Below are 22,637 nucleotides of genomic sequence, written 5' to 3' on the forward strand. Positions count from 1 at the left end.
GTACTCACAAATTTATAGACTATCAAGTGTATGAGACATATACTTACCATTAAATTTCATCACAAAAAACTCATTAAAACACAGATTACACACCTTTTTAAACAAGTCACCTAAATTTAATCCTCCATAAAATTGCCCCTTTATTTTTGGATATGTAGAAGTTTATGGGGAGAAGGGAAATTGATATATCCCACAAATAGATTATGAGTTTGTTAAATTTCTATAGATGCACACATCCCAAAAGAGTATCATTCCCGCCTCGTAATCTGGGCACCATAAACTTATGCACTATTTGATTCAATGGTAGGGGAGAAGAAAGGGGAAAGAAATTTAAATGATTAACAACTTTGGTTTATACGGGGAGGGAAAGGGAAAGAGAAATAAATTTATCATTATATACTTTGAATAATCAAATAAAATTGTTAAGATAATATAGTCCAATTAATATAAAAATTTATCTCTTTCAAATTCTCCCAATTTTGGAAATTGGGTAAGAACTAAGGAGATATTTAACCCCCTCCTGGCCTCCCCCCCTTTCTTTCACTCTATTTTTCTCTAACCGAACACCATATTAGTGGGCAGATTATGGGGTACTCAAGTCACCAGCTTTGCTGAAACCTTTGAACTTGCCTGAGGTATCCCAGCTAAGTCACAAATGCCCAGAGCATACCTAAAAGCCAGCAACCACGTGCAACACTATGCATCGATCTCACCTGAGACAAGCACAATCAACAACGATCCAATTAGGAAATTAAAAAAGTAACAAGACATGCGAAAGTCAACAATCAATCCCAAGAAAAGAAAAATAACTGGTGGTAAGCCGATCAGAGACTCAAGTTCCTGGAGATGAAAATAATGCATTCAAATTTCTCCAAAGAACTTCTATAGGCTTGGTAAGTAACCAAATATCCATTGATGTACTTCATAAGCACATGCAAGAATTAAAATATCTTTGATGGGTTAATGGGATCAGAGAAACAATTTCAGGCAGGGAAGAGAAGGAAAAAGCAAGAGCCAACAAAATATGAAATATCAATTCAGTAGTGCTCCGACGAGAATAAAAGGAGCATCACCCAATAATCAAATCCTCTACCACACTAATTTCCAAAATTCTTTTATTTATTCCTTTGCCGTTCCTCAAACTATCATTTGCATTTCTTTCCTAACTTCTATTTCCTTCTATTTGCCCCCCTTTTGGAGTATAGATTTTTCTCATTTTTTTGTTTTTCTTTTGGCATTCAATTTTTTCTTTTTCTAGTCTCCGATTGTCTGAGTAGCATAAAGTTTGAAGAATCTGTTCGTCTTAAATCAATCCCTGTGACTTTAATGCTTGATACTCTATCTCACTGTTACTTGTGCAACAAGTATAAATGCATCATAGAACTAACATATCTTTCACCTATCCAAGTCTATCAAGAAAAAATGAAAAAAATCCTGCCAGCCTTGCCATCATTCCTAAAGCTTTGCACCATACGTTCTAAAAAACAGCACATAAAATATAATTATCAAAATTACATCATCTACTAGGTTTACTGCTCCCCACTTTCACAAAACCATTAAGATAGAAAGAAAATCCTTGGTTCGATTTTAGTACTAGTAGGTATAACTTACTGCAAATAACAACTTTCTTTGGGAACCAAAGCTATAACATGAAAAGTGATTGTTGATACCCATTGTAACTAATTGAGGTTTCATCCGCTGGGATCTCAAGACAATCTTTCAAATATATCTCCTCCCCTTTAAATTTGGATTAATCTTATATCAATGAAACACAGGTTCAAAAAGAGAGAGCAGTTAGAGAACACACCTGACTGACCTGAGTTCAAAGCCCCATTCTTGACTGTCCTGACTATCAAACAGCTAGGATGAGCTTAGAGTAATCTTTCTTGAGGTCGTTGACTATAGCATATCTTTAATATCAAATGACCTGTCATTTAAGCTGTGATATACCTCACATTTTATAGCTCACTTTGTTGCAAAAAGCATTTTATTGGAGAGCCTTCACTGAAAATTTCTTAATTTCTCTCCTAAGGTATTGAAGATAAGGGAAGACCAAGTCTGCATGAAGTCCATAATAACGTGAGAAGATATCATCTATTCGACTTATACTTTCCACAGCAGTACCATCACCCAAGGAAAGTTGGATGGAAGAAAGCTTCACAAGTTCATATGCAATAACAATATCATCAGTATCATATAGCTTTTCCAGAATCTGCAACAAATAAAAGAACAGAATAGTTTAGACCTATTACTTGGAAAGACTTGTAAATTTGATAACAGGACCATATTGGAAATGCATTCATGCACAAGTAAAACATCAATTGTGGGAATATCAGTTTAAATTTCCAAACTTAAATTAGTGATTCCATATGCATGGTAAATTGCTATGTTCCAGAAGTTATTTATCACAAAGTCAAAGTATTGATAGATTGTGGTGCCACCCATAACTTCATTTCCAAGGAACTGGTGGAAAATTACAATTAAAGGTGGATGACACTCCGTCATACATGGTAGAAGTTGGAGATGGACACAAAATTAAATGAAGGGAGTATGTAGAGAAGTTCCCCTGAAAGTGCAAGAAGTACCGGTACAGTAGCAGTTCTTCTTGTTTGGCCTTGGAGGCGTAGATATGGTTTTAGGTATGGAGTGGTTAGCAAGCTTAGGAGAGATTAGAGCCAACTTTGAACAACTAACGCTGGTCCTCAAGATTGATGGCAGAAAGGTGATTATAAAGGGAGAACCCGAACTTTTAAAGAAAGACGCCTCACTTAAATCTGTGTTGAAAGCTTTGCATCAGGGAGAAGGGTTCCTTATCGACTATCACCACATTCAAACAGAGATAAATTGGAAGGATACAATTCCTCCAGAATTAAAACATGTGCTACATGATTTCCCCTCCATCTTTGAACCTCCAGAAGGACTTCCTCCACAACGGCGTCAGGACCATGCCATTCACCTCAAAGAAGGAGCCCAAATACCAAATATCAGACCATATAGATATCCTCACTATCAGAAAACAGAAGTTGAAAAATTGGTTGCTGAAATGTTAGAAGCAGGAATCATTCGACCGTCCACGAGTCCTAACAATTGCCTTGAGGGATCCACCATTCCTTCCCGCCTTGAATAAGTCAATAAACTAACAATTGCTTGAGATAAATTATTGGCTACTCTAAGAGAAAATTTGTTGAAGTCTCAAGATATCATGCGAACAAATGCCAACAAACGCCACCGGGACATAGAATATGCAGTCGGTGATTGGGTGTTCTTGAAGATGCAACCTTACAGGAGAAGATCCTTGGCTAAAAGGATTAATGAAAAACTCTCCCCTCGGTTTTATGGTCCTTTCCAGGTGTTAAATAAGGTGGGTGCTGTTGCTTATAAGTTGGATCTTCCATCTCACAGTAAAATTCATCCGGTCTTTCATGTCTCTCTCCTCAAGAAAGCCATTGGTGACTCATTCCAATCCCAACCTTTACCACCTATGTTATCTGAGGATCAGGAATTACAAGCTTATCCAGATTTTGTTTTAGATATTCGTGAATTACAACCTGGCAACGTGGAAGTTTTAATTCAGTGGCAAAATCTCCCTCCCAATGAAAATAGTTGGGAATCTGTGACTATATTACAAGAGGTTTTTCCGACGTATCACCTTGAGGACAAGGTGAGTCTTTTAGGCGGAGGTATTGATAAGTATAAGCATAAGCCACACATCACCAAGGTGTACACCCGCAAACACCCAAGGGGTGCAAACCACCCAACCGTTACAACCCACCCAAAGGGTGTAAACCACTCAATAGTTACAATTCACCCAAAGGGTGCAAGGTCAGAAGATGTGAATCAAGGAGACATGACCCTTGGGAACAGTCACAACCAACTGTTATGATCCGCCCAAGGGATGCAAGGTCAGGAGATGCGAATCAAGGGGGCATAACCCTTGGGAACAGTCACAACCAACCGTTATGATCCGCCCAAGGGATGTAAGGTCAGGAGATGCGAATCAAGGGGGCATGACCCTTGGGAACAGTCACAACCATTCAGAATAATTGTGTCCATTAGATGTAGTATAAATAGAAGTAAACCAAAATGGGAAAGACACTCTGGAATTAGGAAGAATCTGAATTGTGGAGAGACAGGCTCTTGAAAACCTGTGTAATGAAATATCTCAAATTATCTATAAATTTCTGTTTCATCTTTTCAAATCTGTTCCATTTTTATCTGTTCTTATCAGATACACTACTTGGTGAGTGTTTTTCATGTTTCACAAAACTTGAAATCTTGATTGAGATAGTAAACAATTTGAAATGTTTTTGTAGATATAGGCAAGAGGTGTCGAATCACACAAATTTTGTCTTCACTATTTTGTCTGTGGTGGTGTGTGTGTGAATTTGGTCCATGAATATAAGAAATAACAAGGATTCTTGATCTCTCAATTAAAAAATATTATTAATAAAAAAGATTAAGACATTTTTCCAGTAGGCTTATTAATAAAAGTTTTACCTGGATAGATGCTTTACAATAATCCAAAGATAATTGTAATTCTCCCACTAAACAAAATGCCTGGGCAATGCTGTCTTCTGCCTGCATGCATCATATGTTCAATGAAAGTTATGAGACATTGTTTGTCTACCAATCTATGCCCTTCAATAGTTGTTACATGCACATGCACACACTTATTTTCACCAATCCAATCATTGTGCATGTTTGGATTAGCTTATTTTGTGTTCAAAAAGATTAATCAAGCATCTAGGGAGAGCTTGAGAGAGGGGCGGATGGGGGCAGGCATGTGAATTGTAGTATTATTGTCATAATCACTTGTAACTAGTTTGAGATCAATCAAAAACTCATTAGCTGATAGTTGCATATATTCTGAAATACATATTATATATTAAAAACAAAAACGACGCTTTCACACCCCTAATGGGGTGTATACATACTTGACGGAAGAGAAAGAAAGAAGAGAGAGAAAGTAATAAATGTAAGGGGAAAGGACAAAAAAGAGATAGAGCTATAAGGTGAAAGTAAAAAATGGCCTTTGAAAAATCAAGGTTGTTTATTAAAATGGAGTAATTAAGTGCAATATCAATTTGGTTTTAAAACTTTTAAAGGCCTGATTATTTTAATTTCACGCTGGTAAGTTCAATGCTGATGAAGTTATTGAACATGGGTATTCCAAGACTACCCAACACACACCTATTAGCAGAAACATAAAACTAGAACTCGAATGGAGTTTTTAAGTGTAGGGAGGCTGAAACTCACCTCTGCAATAAGCTTGTTGTATGCATGCAAATTTAATCTTAGCAATCGAAGAGATTTCAAAGCATCAGAAATAGTAATACTTGAAATTTGTTGTGACAATATTGCATCCTGCAACCTGTAATTTCCATATTTCAGAACGTAAAGTGCTCAAATTAAGCTGCCGTCTACTATTTACAATGAGCTCATGCAGGATTCAAAATCGGAGGAATTTATCAAGCTAGCCTCAAATTGGGAAATATTCAAAATTAGCTGTGATTATATTCAGAGTAAAAGAAAAGCTGTACTTCATGACAAGGTTACTAGGAGCCAAATTGAACAGTGCATACCTTTTTATGCATGTTAAAGCTTTACTGACTGCAGCACGTGAAGACTCCAAATCACAGTAAGAACCACATTTCAAACAGTATCCAGGTTGAATATCAATAGAGGCACCATTTTGTTTGAAGACACGAAGACATACTTCATAAATGTCAGCATTTTTGTCAACCTGAAAGAGTGAAGAATTTTTAAAGGGAAAAAATATTTCATCCCTGAAAGAGTGAAAACATGCATCATAAATGACATCTATCCAAGTTTTCCAACCCTTGAGCAACTTATGTGTCAGCAGGAAAATGCCAAGTCGTTCAATGATAGTGATTTGTTATAAAATGGTAATTGAAAGAATTGCCTATTCATATTATTTTCTAGTAAACATCTCCATAAATATGGATGAATAAGAAGACTTGATTATACCAAAATTTAACTGTATTTAATTCATGATTTGGTAGACATTTTCAGAACTCTGCCAAGAATGAATAGAAGGTGAAGGTAGGCTGCCTGATATTAAGATAGGAAAAAAGAATTGTTGTTATACATGAATTATTCACTTAAGTTGTAGCACAAGATTTGTTTCCTTATTTGCACAGACTTCTTCCCTTATTTCCATGTTCCCTCTATTATGTACAGATTTGTAGCCTAAAATACCAAGTTAGCATTTATTATGAGGTCTCTACATATGTTGTATTTAGCCTCAGTACAGATCATCAGAAATAATATTCATTTTTTCATATAATGTTATACGTCTCAATCACAAGAATGGTTTCCGTATAGTTATTTGTTAAGGTGATTTCAAGAAAATCAATACACCACTTAAGGCAAACCACACAATTTAAACTTTACCTACATTTATAATGCAAAGAACAATGGTAATTCAGTATCTACAAATGTCCTCTAAAGGGCTTACATGGTCAGAAATAGGGAAGTGCTTGATTTTCTGCTTCTCACTGTCATGTACTCTGCTTTCCAACACTGTGCCAGAACAATTTGTATTGACACAATGGAAGGCATTGAGGACAATGTCAGATAGATTAACTTCTGAACAACCAGTACACTGACAAAGAAATGCATACTCGTCTTTGAGAAAATTAAGGCGATCTTTACAATCCCACAACCCAACCTGCAAGACAAAACTGTATATTGAACAATTGAACAACGACATTTATACAGAAGACTTAACATTTGGAAGTCTGAGTAAATCACTTTTTCTTTACTGGTTTTTGCTTTCTTTTAGGATGTAGAGGGGAAGGAGGACTTGAACCCACAGGTCATACAAATACAATTCCAGACCCAGTAACCAGGGAGGTATGTTAAAGCCTAACAAACTGTTACCAAAATACCTAAAACTGGTTAGCCAACATGCTTGATGTAATTATACTCAAGCGAGTCCATAGAAGAGTATAAGTTCATTTAAAAAGTAAATTATTCCTTTTATCCTTCACTTTTATTTTAAATGGGGGACAGCTGCATTCTTTTTCCACCATGAGAGAGGATCTTCCATTGCACGTATCTTCTACTAGTGGGCTTAGGCTTGTACTGGTAGTTATAATACAAGTACTTGACCTAATTCTTGATTTATTAGAATAAAATAGACGTCTCTTTATCATAACACATGATACAAACCAAATATTATATTATTCCAAGTTTCAATTTTGCCTATCTGAGCAAAAGTTACCCCCTCAAAGCCATCATAGCCATAAAATTCATGATCCTCGTTTCCTCTCTCACTTTTGGAATTGGTTTCTTGACAAGGCAACAGAGCCTCTTCAATTAAGTTGTCAAGAGCTCAATCCATGCAACCCTATTCTAATTAAGCTAATATTCCAGTACAAAGTTTGGTGGGCCCTTGTTTTGTCTATGCCTCAAGAACAAAGGGAATTTAAATGAGGAGGCATGTTTGAGATGAAAATATAAAATCATTCTTTAACAGTTTACGCTGTAAGGATGCTTGATCACTGACATTCTTTATCAAGAAAAAAAGTATAGACAATTAGCCATACCTGAAAAGTCTTCAGCAAAAAGGCTGACTAGCAATGTTAAATACAGCTTTTAAATACAAAAGGAAGTTACCTGTGGACCATAAGATAATTCTAGTTGACTCTCGGCTGCTACAACATTTGTGGTTCGTAAATAAAGAGTGCGTGAAAGAAAATATGCATGAATATTTGGCTGGCAAGAATGGTTGAATAAACTGCCAGCTTTATAAATAGCTTTACCCACTCTGACCTAAGAGAAATAACAGAATATGACTTAGAATCACCAAGGATATAATAGTCACTAAGAAAAGATTACCATCACCAACAACGTCCAGATTATAATTGTAGGATTTGCAATAATGTTCACAAAAAATATCTACCTGTTCCACATTACTAGTTGAATGAGCACCAGATTGAAATGGAAATTCTCCAAAGCGACCTGATAGTCCATGGGCGTCTATTGATTTTAAACGAACGACAGTCATACAATTTACTTTAATTTGAGAAATAATTATAACAACCTGCAATGATAAAAGATGATGAAACCAGATTATTTAAATGATTCAAATTTCAAATACAAGTAACAAAATATATTACATATTTCAACAAATACTTGCTTGGTTGTATTGGAAAAATGTTCTACTACACATGGTGCATGATGGTACTGTAAGTTTTGTTATGAATAGAAGTACAAATAGATACATCCACATGCACATGCATATTGCATGCACACACACAAAAGAGTGTCAAAACAACCTGTGATATGAAGACTTCGTCTATGGAAAACATAATTCCACAAGAGTGTTGAAGACAATATAATAATACAATGGCATATATATGTGAATCCAACTTTCTTTCAGATGACATTTGTTTGTAACAATGAGAAAGCTCCTGCACGAGAAGAACAGAATCCATAAGCATGCAGCTACTCATAATCAAATGACAATGGCGCAATCAACTGAACTTAAAAACTGCATGCATTTAAAATATACCAGCCTTTCCACAAAGTTTATAATATCTTCAGGTGGGATATTTAGCAAAAACCTAGCTAGGATTCGACCAGCCAAAACTATCTCAGACGGAAGTACCATAGGCCAATGTACACCTTGACATTCATGTTTATGTTCAGTAATATCCCCAATTTCCAGTTCAGAATCATTGCATTGAATAACTTCAGCAGCATATTCTCCAAGATCACTGGGTAAGTTTTTGAAAAAGCCATTATACTCTGGGTAAATTTTGAACATTTGCCCAGTTGCCCGTATCCGGCATTGGTGGGAGCAATACAATGGTATTGAACACAATATACAAGGAACTCTATCAGCAGGTAGGTCGTTCAAGCAATAATGGCAATGGGTTTCCCGACATTGCTTTAATATTATCTGCAGAATAAAAAAAACTATCAAGTTAACTTCCAAGAATAAGTTTGTTTTCCTAAAGTAATACAAATATACAGAATAGGAAAAAAATTTATCCATTGACATCAAGAAAACTGAGGATTCATGTTTATAAGTTAAAGCTACTGACAACAAAGTCTTCTGTTAACCAACTATCCCAAAAGCAAGTTGTTAGGCGAAGACACATGAATGATTTCATAGTAGTATTGCATTTCTAACACACCCCTTCGCGCAAGAGCCATTTAGATTTGAAATGTAAATAATGCACAAGTCCACCAATTTGTGTTGAAATTCAACTTTTATTAGAAAAATAGGGGCAGCAAAAATCAAACCCTTGATCACTTGGTCAAAGAGGTTTTGATACCATGTCTAGAACAAAGCTTAAGTTGTTAGGTGAAAACACATGGATGATTTTATATATATTTTAACAATGTCCTTATTTTCTCAAAAAATAATGAATGTAGATTGCAGTCAGGAGTCTCCAGTTCTCTGAAAAGGAAATCATGTACTTAAAAGTCAAAGAAGTTGAAGCCAATTTCATCTGCAATTGCAGTCAGGAGTCTCCAGTTCTTTGAAAACGAAATCATGTACTTTAAACAATTGACTCTTTTATTTCCAGTAAAATTTCTTCCTTTACATCAACTCTATTTGAACATCAATCTCATCTCATAATAAATGGGAAGAAAGAAGACCTGTAAGTTTTTTTCCTGACAATTCTCTTTGCTTACAGTAGGTCAAATGCACTATCATGTATATAAAGCATTCAGAATTTCATAACTATTTAAACAGAATAGTAAACAGAATGTTTGGTTTACACAACAGCAATGATATAGGTTTAGGATGTTAATTGCTTCAACTGAAAGCTAATAGGGAAAATTGCACATGAACCTAAGTTGAAGGGGGTAATGTATATTTTAGCCAGAAAAAAATTAATTAAAAAGCTAAATGTGCACCAACCAAGCAGAATGAAGCCATTAACGTCGCTAAAATTGGACATATAAATACATTTATAATTCATGATATTACAGAGAATGTAGTTGTTTCTTACCATAGCATAAGGTTCTTCAGCATGAACCAAAAAACCTGGTGAAATGACACATGATGACACGATGCCTCTTCCTTTATCAGGTGTGGAGACCCGCTGTAGCTTTATGTGAGGCATCTCACCTGCCACAAATGCACTTTACCATCTTCTTATCTCAGGAAGAGTGGAAAAAAAAGGTACTTTCAATATATACTAGAATAGCTGATAGGACCCATGAACATGATAAAAAAAATAAAAGGATAGAAGGCAAAGTAGATAGAGTTGGTTAAAAGTAGTTAGTGACAGAATTAGGCATGTAGCTAGCTTAAATAGCTAGAGTAGAAGATCACTCATTCTGTTTTGTTATCATTTGAGAACTAAGAATTAGCTCTGTTCTAACTTCTAAGAAAGGGGAAAGCCTTGGAAGGAGAATTCTCTTCTTAGGTGTATAACTACAATAACTTGACTTCAAGATAGTTTACTAGAGTCTGCATCTCAAGTTCTTAACAAGGAAAGCTTCTTAGTTCTTACCCACAGTATTGCAGTTGTTCTCTGTATGTTGTATTTGTTCTACTGCAGTCGTGCTTTTGCATTGGTCTAAAAGAATTTTCAGTTCACCTTCTATTTGTCTCTTCCCACCCATTGAAGGTTCCACACTCTTAGCCACATTTAGATCACAAATTGCATTTTTATAATTTCCCAATGAAGCATTTGCCTTACCTCTCCTGTACCATGCCTGAGGCCAAAATAGTAAATTACTAAAAGAAGAACTGAAACTATAATTAAATAAGAGTATTTTGTGTGGTTTGATATGACAACACAACAGTAAATAATTCTTACAGCATCTATATCCTTTGCCACAACAACCTACATCAACACATCCCTAAAAATTCATTTGCACCACAACAAATATTGATCATTTGGATGAAGAAACAAAGCATGTCAAAATATACATGTTACTTTGAGTTATCATGTTAATAACTGAAATCCCAAGACAACCCCAATAAATTTGCAAATATTGCAATGAGGCAAAGTTCGAAGAAAACTAATCACTTTTTTTGTTGCTAAATTCATTTTATGTATTATGTATCCTTCCATCTCGAAGTATGGAGAAAAAATAAATATGATATTGATATTTCTTGAACCACTCATGAATGACTTGATCTACGAACATTTTTTGCACATATCAAAACAAACCTGGTACAAATGCAAGAATTCATCCGTTCTATAATGGTGTAAAGCTACATAAAAACAAGTAAACTTGGAAAAACAGTTAACCACTGAAACTGATTTTCACCTTAGCATAGCTTGGACAAATTTGAAGAGCTCGAGTGCAATCTCGTAAGCATTCTACTATAAGACTCATTTTATGCAATACAGTAGCACGATTGATATATAATGTTGCAACAACAAGATTACTCTCCATATCACTGGCGGTGTCTAATGGAGCCTCGCGCAATGCCTGAGTGTAGCAGTCCAAGGCCTTAGCATAATCTGCGTTGGAGAAGCACTGATTACCAAGCAGCCTGGATTTCAACGCAGCGTCCTTGTTCTTGGCGCACAGAGCATACTTTGGATCTGCGAGTTCAGTGATCATCTGAAGAAGAAGAAATTAGGGATTATTGGTTTGTTTAGTTGGTTGGGAATGGAGAAGGTTTATATTCTTATTCTTACCTGGTGAAATGGGTGGAAGTGGAGAAAGAAGCGGTGAAGAGAAGAGCATGTGCTGCGAAGGTCATCGACATCGCTATCCCCTATCGCTCGCTTCAGGTTTTCTGGAATTGCAGCTTTCAGAGTCTCCATCTTCTGCTTCTGCTGCACTCTCTGATGAGAGTAGTTTTATCTTTCTTTGGTGACAACAGAACAGGAGACACTCTTCCAATACATATTTGTTACATAGTCGAACTATCTCATTGTCTTGTATTATTCATTAAAATATTAGAGAAGTCTTTTAAAAAAATTAATTTTTAACTAAACATGTTTTTCCCAAAATACACAAAAACGTCATTATGGTCTTTAAGAATGTGATCCCTAAAAATGTAATGTTTATACCTTAAAACAAATGTCTTTTTAAAATTAGGATTAATGTAGGAAGTTTTTATTTTTTTATTTTGAGACGATTAATATATGGAGTTACAAGGTAATTATAGAAAATCCTCGTTCATGGATATCAAAAGAGAGAAAGATGATTGTAGAGGATTCAAACTCTTTAATTTGTCGTTTTACCTTGGGTGCAAGAGAAAAAATCTTGTTAATTTGTGTTATTTAGTATTCAGTTTTAGCATGAGCCTTTTTTTTCTTCAAGAAAGTAAATACATTTAAATTAAACTATGGTTGAGGAAGTGGTACAAACTTTTTTTCTTTTATGGATGGAGTTTGATTTCTTTTGAAGTTAATAAAATTTTTTTTCAACAACTTATTCAAATAGTTTAAATAACACTTTGAGCAGAAAAAATATTATCTAAAATGATATAAGGATAAAATCCCTAGAGAATTTATCATTATTAAAAATATTACATGTCATTAATGTTTTTTATTAAGTCATAAAGAATCATAAAATAAGACAAATTAAATACTGTGTATGTCACATGCATATCACATAAATTTTATTATATTTAGAATTTAGGATTAAGTTTCTTGAGATAATGGTCACTTAAAGTAGACAAGTACTTAACAGAGATTATTAACTCTAGCAACTATTTATAATAATGGAAAATCTTTTAAGGATTAAATATTTTTTTTAAAATAATTTAGGGATAAAAAATTCAAAACTTTCATAAGTTAAGGACTAAAAACTTAATTAGTCAAAAAAAACATAAATATAATTTACAAAATTAAAAATAAAAATAATTTTATAAAAAGACAAAAAAATACTAAATTGTTAAGAAAAAAAAGTATTTAAGCTTATAATTTCTATACTTGGGATATTGTTGACTATTCAGTTCATGATTCTAATTTAATGCTTTCATGTTTCAACCCAAATGCATTTGTCCTCTCTCTGCCCGGACGGGATGTTTCAGTCCCGCGTGCTAATCGCCGTTGGCTTCACACGCACACTAGACAAAATAGCACCTGAACCAAATAAATAAAGACAAAGATGAAGATAGATAGTATTTTGGATTTGTTAAGCATGCAGTATGTGCCTCTATTTTATTTTATTTATTTTTAAGAAAATTATATTTTGATTCTTTATATTTTCAAGACTAAAATATTTTTTTCATAAAATTAAAATTATTTAAATTTTGTTTCCGTACAATTTATAGTATATTTTTTTTTTATCTTCGTAAGATTAAAATGTGTCAAGTTTTATTTAAAATTAAGTTTGTGTCAAATTGAAACCGTCATTGTTCAATTTTTAATCAACAAAATATTACAATTAGCGATAATTTTTTGGTAACCTTTAAAGTAAAGTATCATTTAAAGAAAAATTTCTCACTCCATATATGATTAAGGGGATCCAAACACCTTGCCCGTAAAACATAAATATTTTTTCAAAAGGAAATATTGATTATTAAAATATAGAGATATTTAAAATGATCATATGAATTTAAAAAAGAAATTATGTGATACCAAATTGGCAATTTGCTCGCATGCATTTAGTTTAGGAAAGAATTGTGAGTAATGACTAATGAGTGGAGGGAGCTCAGCATTATCTACAGAGATAGTGTGTGAGCATGTTAAAAGCAGCCTTCACATTTTTCATAAATAAAAAACTTTGTCGTATTTTCTCTTCCTTCTTTTTCTTCTTCTGCTGCTTCTGAACAAGCCAGCTTCGATGGAACATGTGCACTATCACTTGGTAATGAAGGAGGAGGAACAACAACAACAACAACTGCAAGATAATGCTGCTTTGAAAGGAAGGCAATCCCTGCAACATGGGAAGGTTCATAGTAGTATTGTCACTGCTGTGCCACCTTCCTTTCTTTCATTGGAAAAACAACCTCTTCTTCAGAAGGAGGAATTATTTCATACTCAAAAAGAACAGAAAGAACAACCTACTCAGAAAGTTGAAGAAACAAGCAATGTTGTTGCTGAAAATGACAATAACTTGAACGGTGAAAGTGAAACAGCTGGGCTTGGAAGCATAGATGAGTTTGTAGAAAATGCAGTGAATGGAGAGGCTAAAAGAAGCGCTACCATAAATGTTGATGCATCGCAGAATAAGAATAGTGTTTACTTTGACAAACAACAAGGTATCATACTATTACATTTCACTTCATTTGTGCTTCTTTTTATCCTACACAACAGCAATGTTTGCGAGACCTCAAAGTGTATGTCTCTCAATAATACCATAAACTTTTGAGCAAGGGTATTCTTCACTATATAAGAGTTAATTATATCTTAGTAAACAATATGAAGGATGATATGCTTATGGCACCCCCCTTGGACTGAAATTTCTGGGAATTCATTTTTGCCATTCCGGTTTTTGCAATAATAGTAAGCATACATTTCATCACTTTTTTATGCGTGAAGAGATGTGGAAATGTCACCACTGCACATGGACCAAGAAATTTGACAGTCCTTGGAATGTGCCGCGTGGGAACCTTAATGGCCACTACTCTGACTTGCTCATGAATCTCAAAACTATGATTCAAAAAGGACCATGTTTTGTTTGTAAAACTTAAGGTCTGTAGGTGCGGAGATTTCTAAGGCACACATTAGCAGTTAGTTCTGATCCGCGTTGTTGCACAGTCTTCCAATAGGGTGGACTCTCCATGTTGACTTGGACAGACCTTGCAGTAACTTTTTTTTATATACCACTTAATTTTTAATTTGTTGGGTTAAAAAGCTTCTACTTGTTGGAATGTCTGCATGAACCATGCTCCACCTTTGTTCTGATGTTTTATAAATGCAGCTTTTTACTTTGTTTTGGAATTTGCTTAAACATATGATATGGTCATAATCGCAAGATTGATAATTATCTCATTTGGCATAATGCAATTTTGTTCTATAATAGCCATATCTTTGAAACTTATTTTTGATATATATATATATATATATATATATATATATATATATATATAGTTATGAATGTAACATTTCCCCCCTCCACGATGCATGGACTTTCATGTGTGGCAATTTGGTATTGAAAAGTTTGTCTGTGGCATGCTTGCAGGCAATGATATTGATGGTGCAAACTCTATTCTTCCAAAAAATCTTGGGGAGGGAGACTTTGATGCACGGGTTGAAAATTCTGACATTCAATGTAATCCATGCAATGAAGTCAACAATCAATGCATGGAAACTGTTGATGAAAAAGAACCTTTACTTAATTCATCTGAAATACTGGCTGCAACTGTAGACAATTGTGGTGATGAAAACAGTGCAAAAGTATATCCTAACTTGGGAGAAGAAATAGACCAGCAACTAAAAGACTACGATGTTGAGGCAGTGTTGGCAAAACAAGAGACACATGACTTGTTTTGTCCTAATTGCAAATCTTGCATTACTAAAAGGGTTATCCTCCGGAAGAGAAAAAGGAGTACTATTCCTATTCCTAATTTAGACACCAAAGCAAAGCGTGACAAGTCAGCCACTGAGGTGGTTAATGGTTCCATAGACGTAACCAATCAAGGTGATGAGACAATTGCAACACCTGATGTTGGTAGAGTAGAGACACCTGCTGATAATTATGAACCTGAAAGAGAACCAGAAGTGTTCAGATGTTTATCATGCTTCAGCTTCTTTATTCCTATGAGTAAGTTGATTACCTTTCCTCATCAAAATAACGTAGTCTGGTCTTAAATTTTCAGTTTTATTCTACTGCCTTTGTGTGTTTTTTTTTTTTTATCAACAAATGTTAGTTGTTAGAATATTAATTTTATTAACAGAGGGGATTGAACTCCCCACCTTTCCCTCCTTCCATTCTTCCTTAACCATTCCACCCACCTTATATCTCCAACTGCCTTTGTGCTTTAAAATGTTCCATTGAAAGATATCTGGTTATGAATATTGAAAAATAACATTCACATGTTTTGAGAGATGGTTAAGGAATAAAGGTTACCATCCTAATATTTGCAATGCATATGTCATATAATCATCTATTGTGTGCTAAAATATCTAGTTACTTTGGCAGGAAATGGAATCAAACTGTTCCCCAGTTTTGGTGGTACCCGTGAGCCTGAAACTTCACAAAAACCTTTGGTCACACCTTCATCCAATGTGGAAGATCCTTCAATCGTAGTAGCGGCTTCCAATGCAAATTGGTTCTTCAATCTGTTTACTTCAATCAAGGGAAGAAAAGATAGTGCGCAAGGTAATAAATAATAATAGTAATAAATAATATATAATTGCTACTGGGTGGAGCCACTTTCACGATGATGCTCACATGAACATAGGACCCGCCAAGGGGGTGGGCTCCTACCCATTTTTATCGTTGTCATTTTTAAAGGTATTTATACAGTAGAACATTGGTAAAATTTCAAGACCAATATTCATTTTTTATATGTTTGTTTGACTGTGATATTCAGGACTGAAAAAGTTATTTTCAGGACACAAAATATAGATCCTAAAATTTCTTATCTCTCTACTTTCCTTGTGATCTTTTTCCCCTTTTTCTCTATCAGAAGATATGTGAACCGACAGTTATTAGTAATGAGATCTTTCAGCCTCCAACTAAAAAGCCTGTGTTCTTGACATGTTGTTGTTGTAGTTGATGCTTCAATTGAAGATTCTAGAACAGATCCTGCTTCAATTGAAGATTCTAGAGTTGATAATCCAGAAAGTCCACTTGCTAATACAGCTATAAGTCAGAGTGTGAATCTGTCAGCAGATATTAAGCCTGGACATGGAGGTGTAAATTCTTCAATTCCCTCAATACTTAAGTCGGTAATAAAGATTGAATCATGGATAGAAAAAAGCAAGAAATCCAATGTGGCATTGCAGAATGAGCCATTGGTTGATCAGAATGATTCCTGGGATTTTTCAGCAAAGGAACAGCTTCTGACTGAAAATGTTAAAACCGATGTGGGAGACAAAAATCGTGATTCAGTGGTTGGGATAAAGACAGGTAAGCTTGAAATTTAAAAATGAAAATTCCTTGATTTAGTTTTAATTTTTGGACTTGTTTGGATAAACTTCTCCATAAACACTCATAGGAGAAGAAAATAAAAATGAAAACTGAAATAAGCTTCTCCATAAATTAAAACTAGCTTATCTATAAGCCAATTTATAGAAACTGTCTTATATTAGCTTATTCAGAAGATGTTTTTTAACTTACATATAAGCTAATTTTAGCTTATAGAGATATTTATTTATTTTTTCCTTATTATTTTCTCCTATTAGTGCTTATGGAAAAGTAACACACACTCATATTTTGTCAAACTACGCATGATGAATTTGGCAGCATAAGTAAGCTATCTGCTTTAAGAGGTATTTCCTTAGTCATACAGGTTCCACTGTCACGTGTTCAATCTTTGAAGACCATTAGTTAAAAATCAAGCATTATGAACTTGTGGCTATGATATTTAAGTAATTCCCTACATATTTTGGTAAAAATGTTATAAAATTTCAAAACCTGCAAAATTGTCTTATTGAATTATTCATGCAGATACTGTTGCAGATATATCCAAGCGTGATAGTGTTTTATTAACAACTGTTGCTACCACTGAAAATGTGAGAACCGATTTGGGAGAGAAAAATCGTGATCCAGTGGAGGTGATAAAGACAGGTATGTTTGAAATTTAAAGATGACAATTTCTTGATTTTGTTTTGATTTTTTGTCTTTTCAACACAAAATCATATCGTCCAACTATTCATGATGAATTAACATAAGTTTGTATCATTTATATATGATTTATAACCTAAAAATTTTATTACTTTTTATAAATTTACATAATTTTTATTAATAACCTAAAATAATTTACATATTACTTTATGTAATTTTCCTGATTTATATAATTGGTATTAAAAATTATTTACTAAATGAATTTTTACATTTCAAAAAATATTAACATGTAATTTCCTAAAAATTTAAGAAGAAGAAAATAAGAAGGAAAAATGAATGATTTTGGCTTCTTCAAAGAGAAGATTCTAAATTATGAATAAACTAACTTTATCTTAAATTTAATTTTTTCTCCTTATTTTCTTCTTCTACGTGTTTATGAAAAAACTTATAAAAAATTGTCAAAGTCCTTTATGTACTGAATTTTCATTAACAATCGAGCTAAGCTAACCATCATGTATTGAATTTTCATTAATAATCGAGCTAACCATCATGTGCAATCCATCTACTCACTTCTCCCAAGTGGAGCTGGAAAATCCTCTGTTTTGGCCCTTTTACTAAGATTTTATGATCCACAGGCAGGAAAGGTATTAATTGATGGGAAAGACATACAGAAATATAATCTAAGATGGTTAAGGACACACATAGGACTGGTACAACAAGAGCCACTGCTTTTTAATTGCTCCATTAGAGACAATATTTGCTATGGCAATAATGGGGCTTCTGAAAGTGAAATAGTGGAGGTTGCTAAAGAAGCAAACATACATGAATTTGTAAGTGATCTACCACTGTCAGCTTTCCGGAGGACAAAAGCAAAGAATAGCCATTGCCAGAACATTACTATAGAAGCCTGCAATAGTGAATGCTTTAAAAGCAATACAACTGAAGGAAGACAGTGGCTTGTAAGAGAAAAGAATGAAGGCGTTAAGGAGCAAGGTTCTTACATAATTTCTGGATTCTAACTGATTTTATACAATAATAAGAACAAAAAACTCTATTCAAGTAATCTATTTGCACTTCACAACTTTCTCTGCCTTGGATCTTTTCCGTTGTTCTTGACATTATATGTATATTCACTTATTTTCCATGAAAATAAGAACGATAAGTAAGAGCCCTGACTTCCCTGTTTACATAGCATGAATTTTAAATCATCACTATAAATTTTTGGATCATGGAAAGAGACATATCTCTTGATAAGACCTCTCTGGCTAATGCCAATTTTACAACATTCTATACTTCTTTTTTTCTTTAGTTTCTTGACAATGATAGAGCTACAAATATTTGTATAATATGCAATTACCCCAAATCATCTATATGAAAGTTATGGAAATAGATATTAATAACAAAATATGAAGCTAGGAATGCAGATAAATTACATGAGCAGGGTCCAAAACTAGGAGATTATATTGAAGATGTCCTTTTTGTTGACAGTTGACTTGAATTCCAACTATTGTTCTTGAGTGACCATTATGTTGAAAGTATAGAGGCCTGTCCAAGAAAGAATTACAAAATTAAAAAACAATTTAAGAAACAAAATTATTTGAGGTTAAAAATTTGTATCTAAAATATGCCATAACTGGCGTTTTCTCACTGATCACAACATGCTGCTGGCAAAATAGGATTGAGCTTTTATCAGAAAAGTAATTCCACACAAAATCCATGAGAACTTGATAACCCTCACTCTTTTCAGCTTTTCTTTTTACTATATTATGAATATTTGCTTTATCCCTCATGTTATCAACACTTGAACCTGTGAGGGATTGGGATTCCTTAGGACCAAAATCCACTACTCTTGCCCGAAGAGCAAAGGAACGCAAAAGAGCAGTGCACTCAGTAGTTCCTATCCATTCTTTTGAACCACAAATAACATAATTGAATTGAGCTGATCCAGGCGCATCAAAACCCTTTTCCCAAGCAATCTCAAGCCATCTCTGGAGCGACAGGATATCAGGAACAAATCCAGAACCACCAAACAAAGCTTTCCTTGCTTCTGGTCTTTCCACTAGTAAGTGAGAGCAAAGCATCTGAATGTTACACCAGCCACAACCCCATCCGGCATCCTCAGATTCAAGGCACTGGAAATGATCAACATAACCTGACAAAATACTATAAGAATTTCCAACTTCAGAGTCTAAACAGTTTCTCAACAATGCCATCAGACCACCTTCAACTTTGTAAAAATTGCTCCTTGTCTGCGAACCAATCAAGCAAGAGATTTTGTCATTCACTTTGCATTCCCCATTATCACTATTAGTCTCACCACCACACGAATAGTTTGCTCCGGACCGTGAGCCATTGGGTGCTTGCTCTCTCTGCAAAATATGACATAAGACAATCTCTAGCACAATTGAACAACTCATATATCTCTTATCTGGATAAGCAGAAAAAATCCTTTATTTTATATCACACATTATCTACACATCAAAACTTGTAAATGGGAAAGTTGGGAGAAAAAAAAACATCAGAGAAGATTCACACGAGTTAGTGTTTAGCACAGCAAGTTATTATAAACATGCACTCACTCTCTCTTCCATCTCGTTTTCATCCTATATCTATCACTTTCTCTCTCTACCTTTTCTTTTTCTTCTTCTTATCTCTCCTTTCCTTTCACTTTCACCGCGGATACACCCATTAGAGTGAACGTTTAGTTAATTTCTGTAGCAGCAGATAGTGTTAAAGTTTAACAAATCAAATTTTATGGGCATGCAAGACACATTTACATTCAAAATCAAAACCTCTTTAAAATGAGAAAGAAAGGAGGAGATGGTACCGGAAGAGATTGAGATTGAGGTGTTGGGGGCAGGTCAAAATCATCGTCGAGATCCCAAAAGTGCGTCTTGAAGTGCCTGCGTTTGTTTGCAGAATCATAATATTCAAATGCGGGTAAGAAATGGAAATGAACATGCATGTTATGTACAAGGACAGAGACATGCATACCCAGTACGTTGAGAAAAGGGTACTTGTGAATCGCAGAAGGGGCAACTAACGAATGAATCTGAATCCATCTTCCCATTGCTATTACCACCATAATGGTGAAGAAGAATTCAAATGCGCTTTACTTTCCTTCCACAACAAGTTATATCACAGTTTCAATAACACTTGTGTTTGTAGTACTTTGTACCCGATCCGCTTCTTCAATCATTCTTTGCCTTTTCTATTTTTAGTTTAATTTGATTTACCCATGTTTTTTTCATTTTTAAGATTGGTCAAATTACACATTTACTCCTTTATTATTATTTTTGGTTAAGATTCAGTTTAATCTCATACTTTTGAAAAATTCAATTGAATTTGGGTCAATTTAATTTACTCGATCACTGTCGGTCACGTGCGTTGGCTCTTCTACACCACATGTCTAATAACAACGAAAGTACCGGGGCTGCGTTTTGTTACTATGGTATGACATTTTGCTTCTTTCTTGCTACCAATTTTTTACTTTTCTTATTTTGAACTAACTCATGTGGCATAATACTGGATTGGATTAGTCAAATGCATATTCTGTTATTTGAACTACAGATTTTAGTGCTTATTATTATTACTTGTTGTTATATTGTTATTTTGATTCAACTGGTTGCTATTTGAACTACAGACGCAACAAGTGGCCCTGTTATTTTTGGAGGCTAGTATTTTCTCTCCATGCTCACCACTTTAATTTTATTATTTGGGTAGTATGACAATAGTATATGTTATGTGCTTCATGATACAGATGATGTGACGAAAGGGCAACCACTTAGAGCAAAAAGGAGATATCTTAGGAATGACTTCTGCCCCTAAAGGACAATCAAAGTCACGGACAACATTTCCTGAGCACACAACAGGTTAGTGAAGTTGGCAAAGGTAAATTTTTATTGTTGCTTTGAATTTGATGAGGGAATTGAGAGGTAAAAATGAGACAGAGGCCCAAGAAAAAAAAATATAGGGGTTATTAACTTATTATAGCATCACTATGTTTTAACTTATATAAGTAATCGTAGCTTAAAATATTTATATTATAAATGACATAATTTTTTAATTATTGGAGTAATTTTTATGTATAATATTTAAATCGACCTAGAATTATAAGGATGGCAGAATTAAAATAAATAATTCATGTATATAATTATACATTATAGATTCCAAGAATATTATTTTGCATATAAATACATAAGTTGATCTTATATGTTGCTAGCATTAAATATTACCTCTATAAAATATTTTTCATCAAATCAATGTACTGCTATTTGTTATTTCATCCCACTTCTCACCCCCACTCCAACCACACTGTCGGAAACAAAATGTCGGAGCCGCTGCATATGGCCACTGGCCGAAGCAAGTAGCAAACCACAGAAGGGTGATGCAACATTTTGGGTGCATTCTCTGCAAAACGTGCACAGCAGCACTGAAACACACATCACATCACACATACAACTTTAATAGTTTTTGTATGAATGAATTTTTATGGTACACAATTTTTTTAATAAATGACATTTTTGTTAGCTTATTCGCATAATAATAATAATATAAAAAAATTCAAAAAACTTACACGTATAATTAAATACCTCAAATTATTTTGAGTTTTTTTAACAGGTCCGTTAATTTTTTTTCTCTTTTTAAAAAGGCCAAGGACCAGTTTTTTATTTTCTTCTTTGGTTTTTTTTTCTAGTTTGTTAGGGCTTAAAAAAATATTCTTAACATAAAATAGGATAAACTATATTTTTAGTTTTTAATATTTTTTAAATTTGGTTTTATTTATTCTTTTTATTTTTTTCTCTAATTTTGAAAAATATCACTTTTGATACTCAATGTATTTTAAATAGCACTTTATAAAGAAACCAAAAATATTTAAATTTTAGATAGTTTTTGAGAAATAAAAGTGATTCATTGATTTTTGGTCTCCATAATTTTTCATGATTTTACTCTTCATGTTATAGAAAAAAAAATCCATAAATTTAGCTTAATCCTCAAATTTG

At 33.9% G+C, this 22,637-nt stretch overlaps 3 protein-coding genes across 7 annotated transcripts; 1 reads left to right on the top strand and 2 right to left on the bottom strand.

The window, feature by feature from the left end:
* Positions 1-367: 367 nt before the first annotated feature.
* LOC100794609 (SET and MYND domain-containing protein 4) lies at positions 368-11,875 on the bottom strand. 2 transcript variants are annotated; one of them, XM_006578793.4, is made up of 14 exons: positions 11,643-11,875; positions 11,266-11,565; positions 10,500-10,704; positions 9,993-10,111; positions 8,540-8,929; positions 8,304-8,438; positions 7,928-8,068; positions 7,642-7,797; positions 6,479-6,691; positions 5,583-5,743; positions 5,257-5,371; positions 4,498-4,578; positions 1,808-2,212; positions 368-713 (listed from the first exon to the last, which is right to left on the bottom strand). In XM_006578793.4, exons 1-13 carry the CDS (start codon positions 11,769-11,771, stop codon positions 1,988-1,990), a joined length of 2,370 nt encoding a protein of 789 aa, XP_006578856.1. In that variant the 5' UTR covers positions 11,772-11,875; the 3' UTR covers positions 368-713; positions 1,808-1,987. The 2 variants fall into 2 exon arrangements, with proteins under 2 accessions (XP_006578856.1, XP_006578857.1); XM_006578794.4 differs by having other exon boundaries at positions 1,817-2,212; positions 11,643-11,858.
* Positions 11,876-13,612: 1,737 nt separating this feature from the next.
* LOC102659580 (uncharacterized) lies at positions 13,613-21,327 on the top strand. 2 transcript variants are annotated; one of them, XM_041015017.1, is made up of 6 exons: positions 13,613-14,161; positions 15,085-15,666; positions 16,045-16,224; positions 16,621-16,977; positions 17,518-17,637; positions 21,278-21,327. In XM_041015017.1, exons 1-6 carry the CDS (start codon positions 13,744-13,746, stop codon positions 21,310-21,312), a joined length of 1,692 nt encoding a protein of 563 aa, XP_040870951.1. In that variant the 5' UTR covers positions 13,613-13,743; the 3' UTR covers positions 21,313-21,327. The 2 variants fall into 2 exon arrangements, with proteins under 2 accessions (XP_040870951.1, XP_006578858.1); XM_006578795.4 differs by lacking the exon at positions 21,278-21,327 and adding an exon at positions 18,270-18,697.
* LOC100795129 (uncharacterized) lies at positions 18,901-21,259 on the bottom strand. 3 transcript variants are annotated; one of them, XM_014774917.3, is made up of 3 exons: positions 20,629-21,259; positions 20,462-20,537; positions 18,901-20,003 (listed from the first exon to the last, which is right to left on the bottom strand). In XM_014774917.3, the coding sequence occupies exons 1-3, from the start codon at positions 20,694-20,696 to the stop codon at positions 19,215-19,217; spliced, it is 933 nt and encodes a 310-aa protein (XP_014630403.1). In that variant the 5' UTR covers positions 20,697-21,259; the 3' UTR covers positions 18,901-19,214. The 3 variants fall into 3 exon arrangements, with proteins under 3 accessions (XP_014630403.1, XP_006578860.1, XP_014630402.1); XM_006578797.4 differs by having other exon boundaries at positions 18,901-19,179; positions 19,269-20,003; positions 20,462-21,259; XM_014774916.3 differs by having other exon boundaries at positions 19,051-20,003; positions 20,462-21,259.
* Positions 21,328-22,637: the final 1,310 nt, after the last annotated feature.

Source organism: Glycine max, chromosome 4 (assembly GCF_000004515.6).
Source record: "Glycine max cultivar Williams 82 chromosome 4, Glycine_max_v4.0, whole genome shotgun sequence".
Classification (NCBI taxonomy): Eukaryota; Viridiplantae; Streptophyta; class Magnoliopsida; order Fabales; family Fabaceae; genus Glycine; species Glycine max.

Excerpts from the sequence above, each read along its gene's own strand:
- LOC102659580 (XM_041015017.1), top strand. The coding sequence starts at position 13,744 with ATGGAACATGTGCACTATCACTTGGTAATGAAGGAGGAGGAACAACAA. Across the intron at positions 16,225-16,620 it reads AAGAAAAGATAGTGCGCAAG|TTGATGCTTCAATTGAAGAT; the intron begins GTAATAAATAAT and ends TTGTTGTTGTAG. Across the intron at positions 16,978-17,517 it reads AGTGGTTGGGATAAAGACAG|ATACTGTTGCAGATATATCC; the intron begins GTAAGCTTGAAA and ends TTATTCATGCAG.
- LOC100794609 (XM_006578793.4), bottom strand. The coding sequence starts at position 11,771 with ATGGAGACTCTGAAAGCTGCAATTCCAGAAAACCTGAAGCGAGCGATA. Across the intron at positions 7,798-7,927 it reads CAACTAGTAATGTGGAACAG|GTCAGAGTGGGTAAAGCTAT; the intron begins GTAGATATTTTT and ends TATTTCTCTTAG. Across the intron at positions 5,372-5,582 it reads GCTTTAACATGCATAAAAAG|GTTGCAGGATGCAATATTGT; the intron begins GTATGCACTGTT and ends TGGAAATTACAG.
- LOC100795129 (XM_014774916.3), bottom strand. The coding sequence starts at position 20,719 with ATGGTGGTAATAGCAATGGGAAGATGGATTCAGATTCATTCGTTAGTT. Across the intron at positions 20,004-20,461 it reads CTCAATCTCAATCTCTTCCG|AGAGAGCAAGCACCCAATGG; the intron begins GTACCATCTCCT and ends CATATTTTGCAG.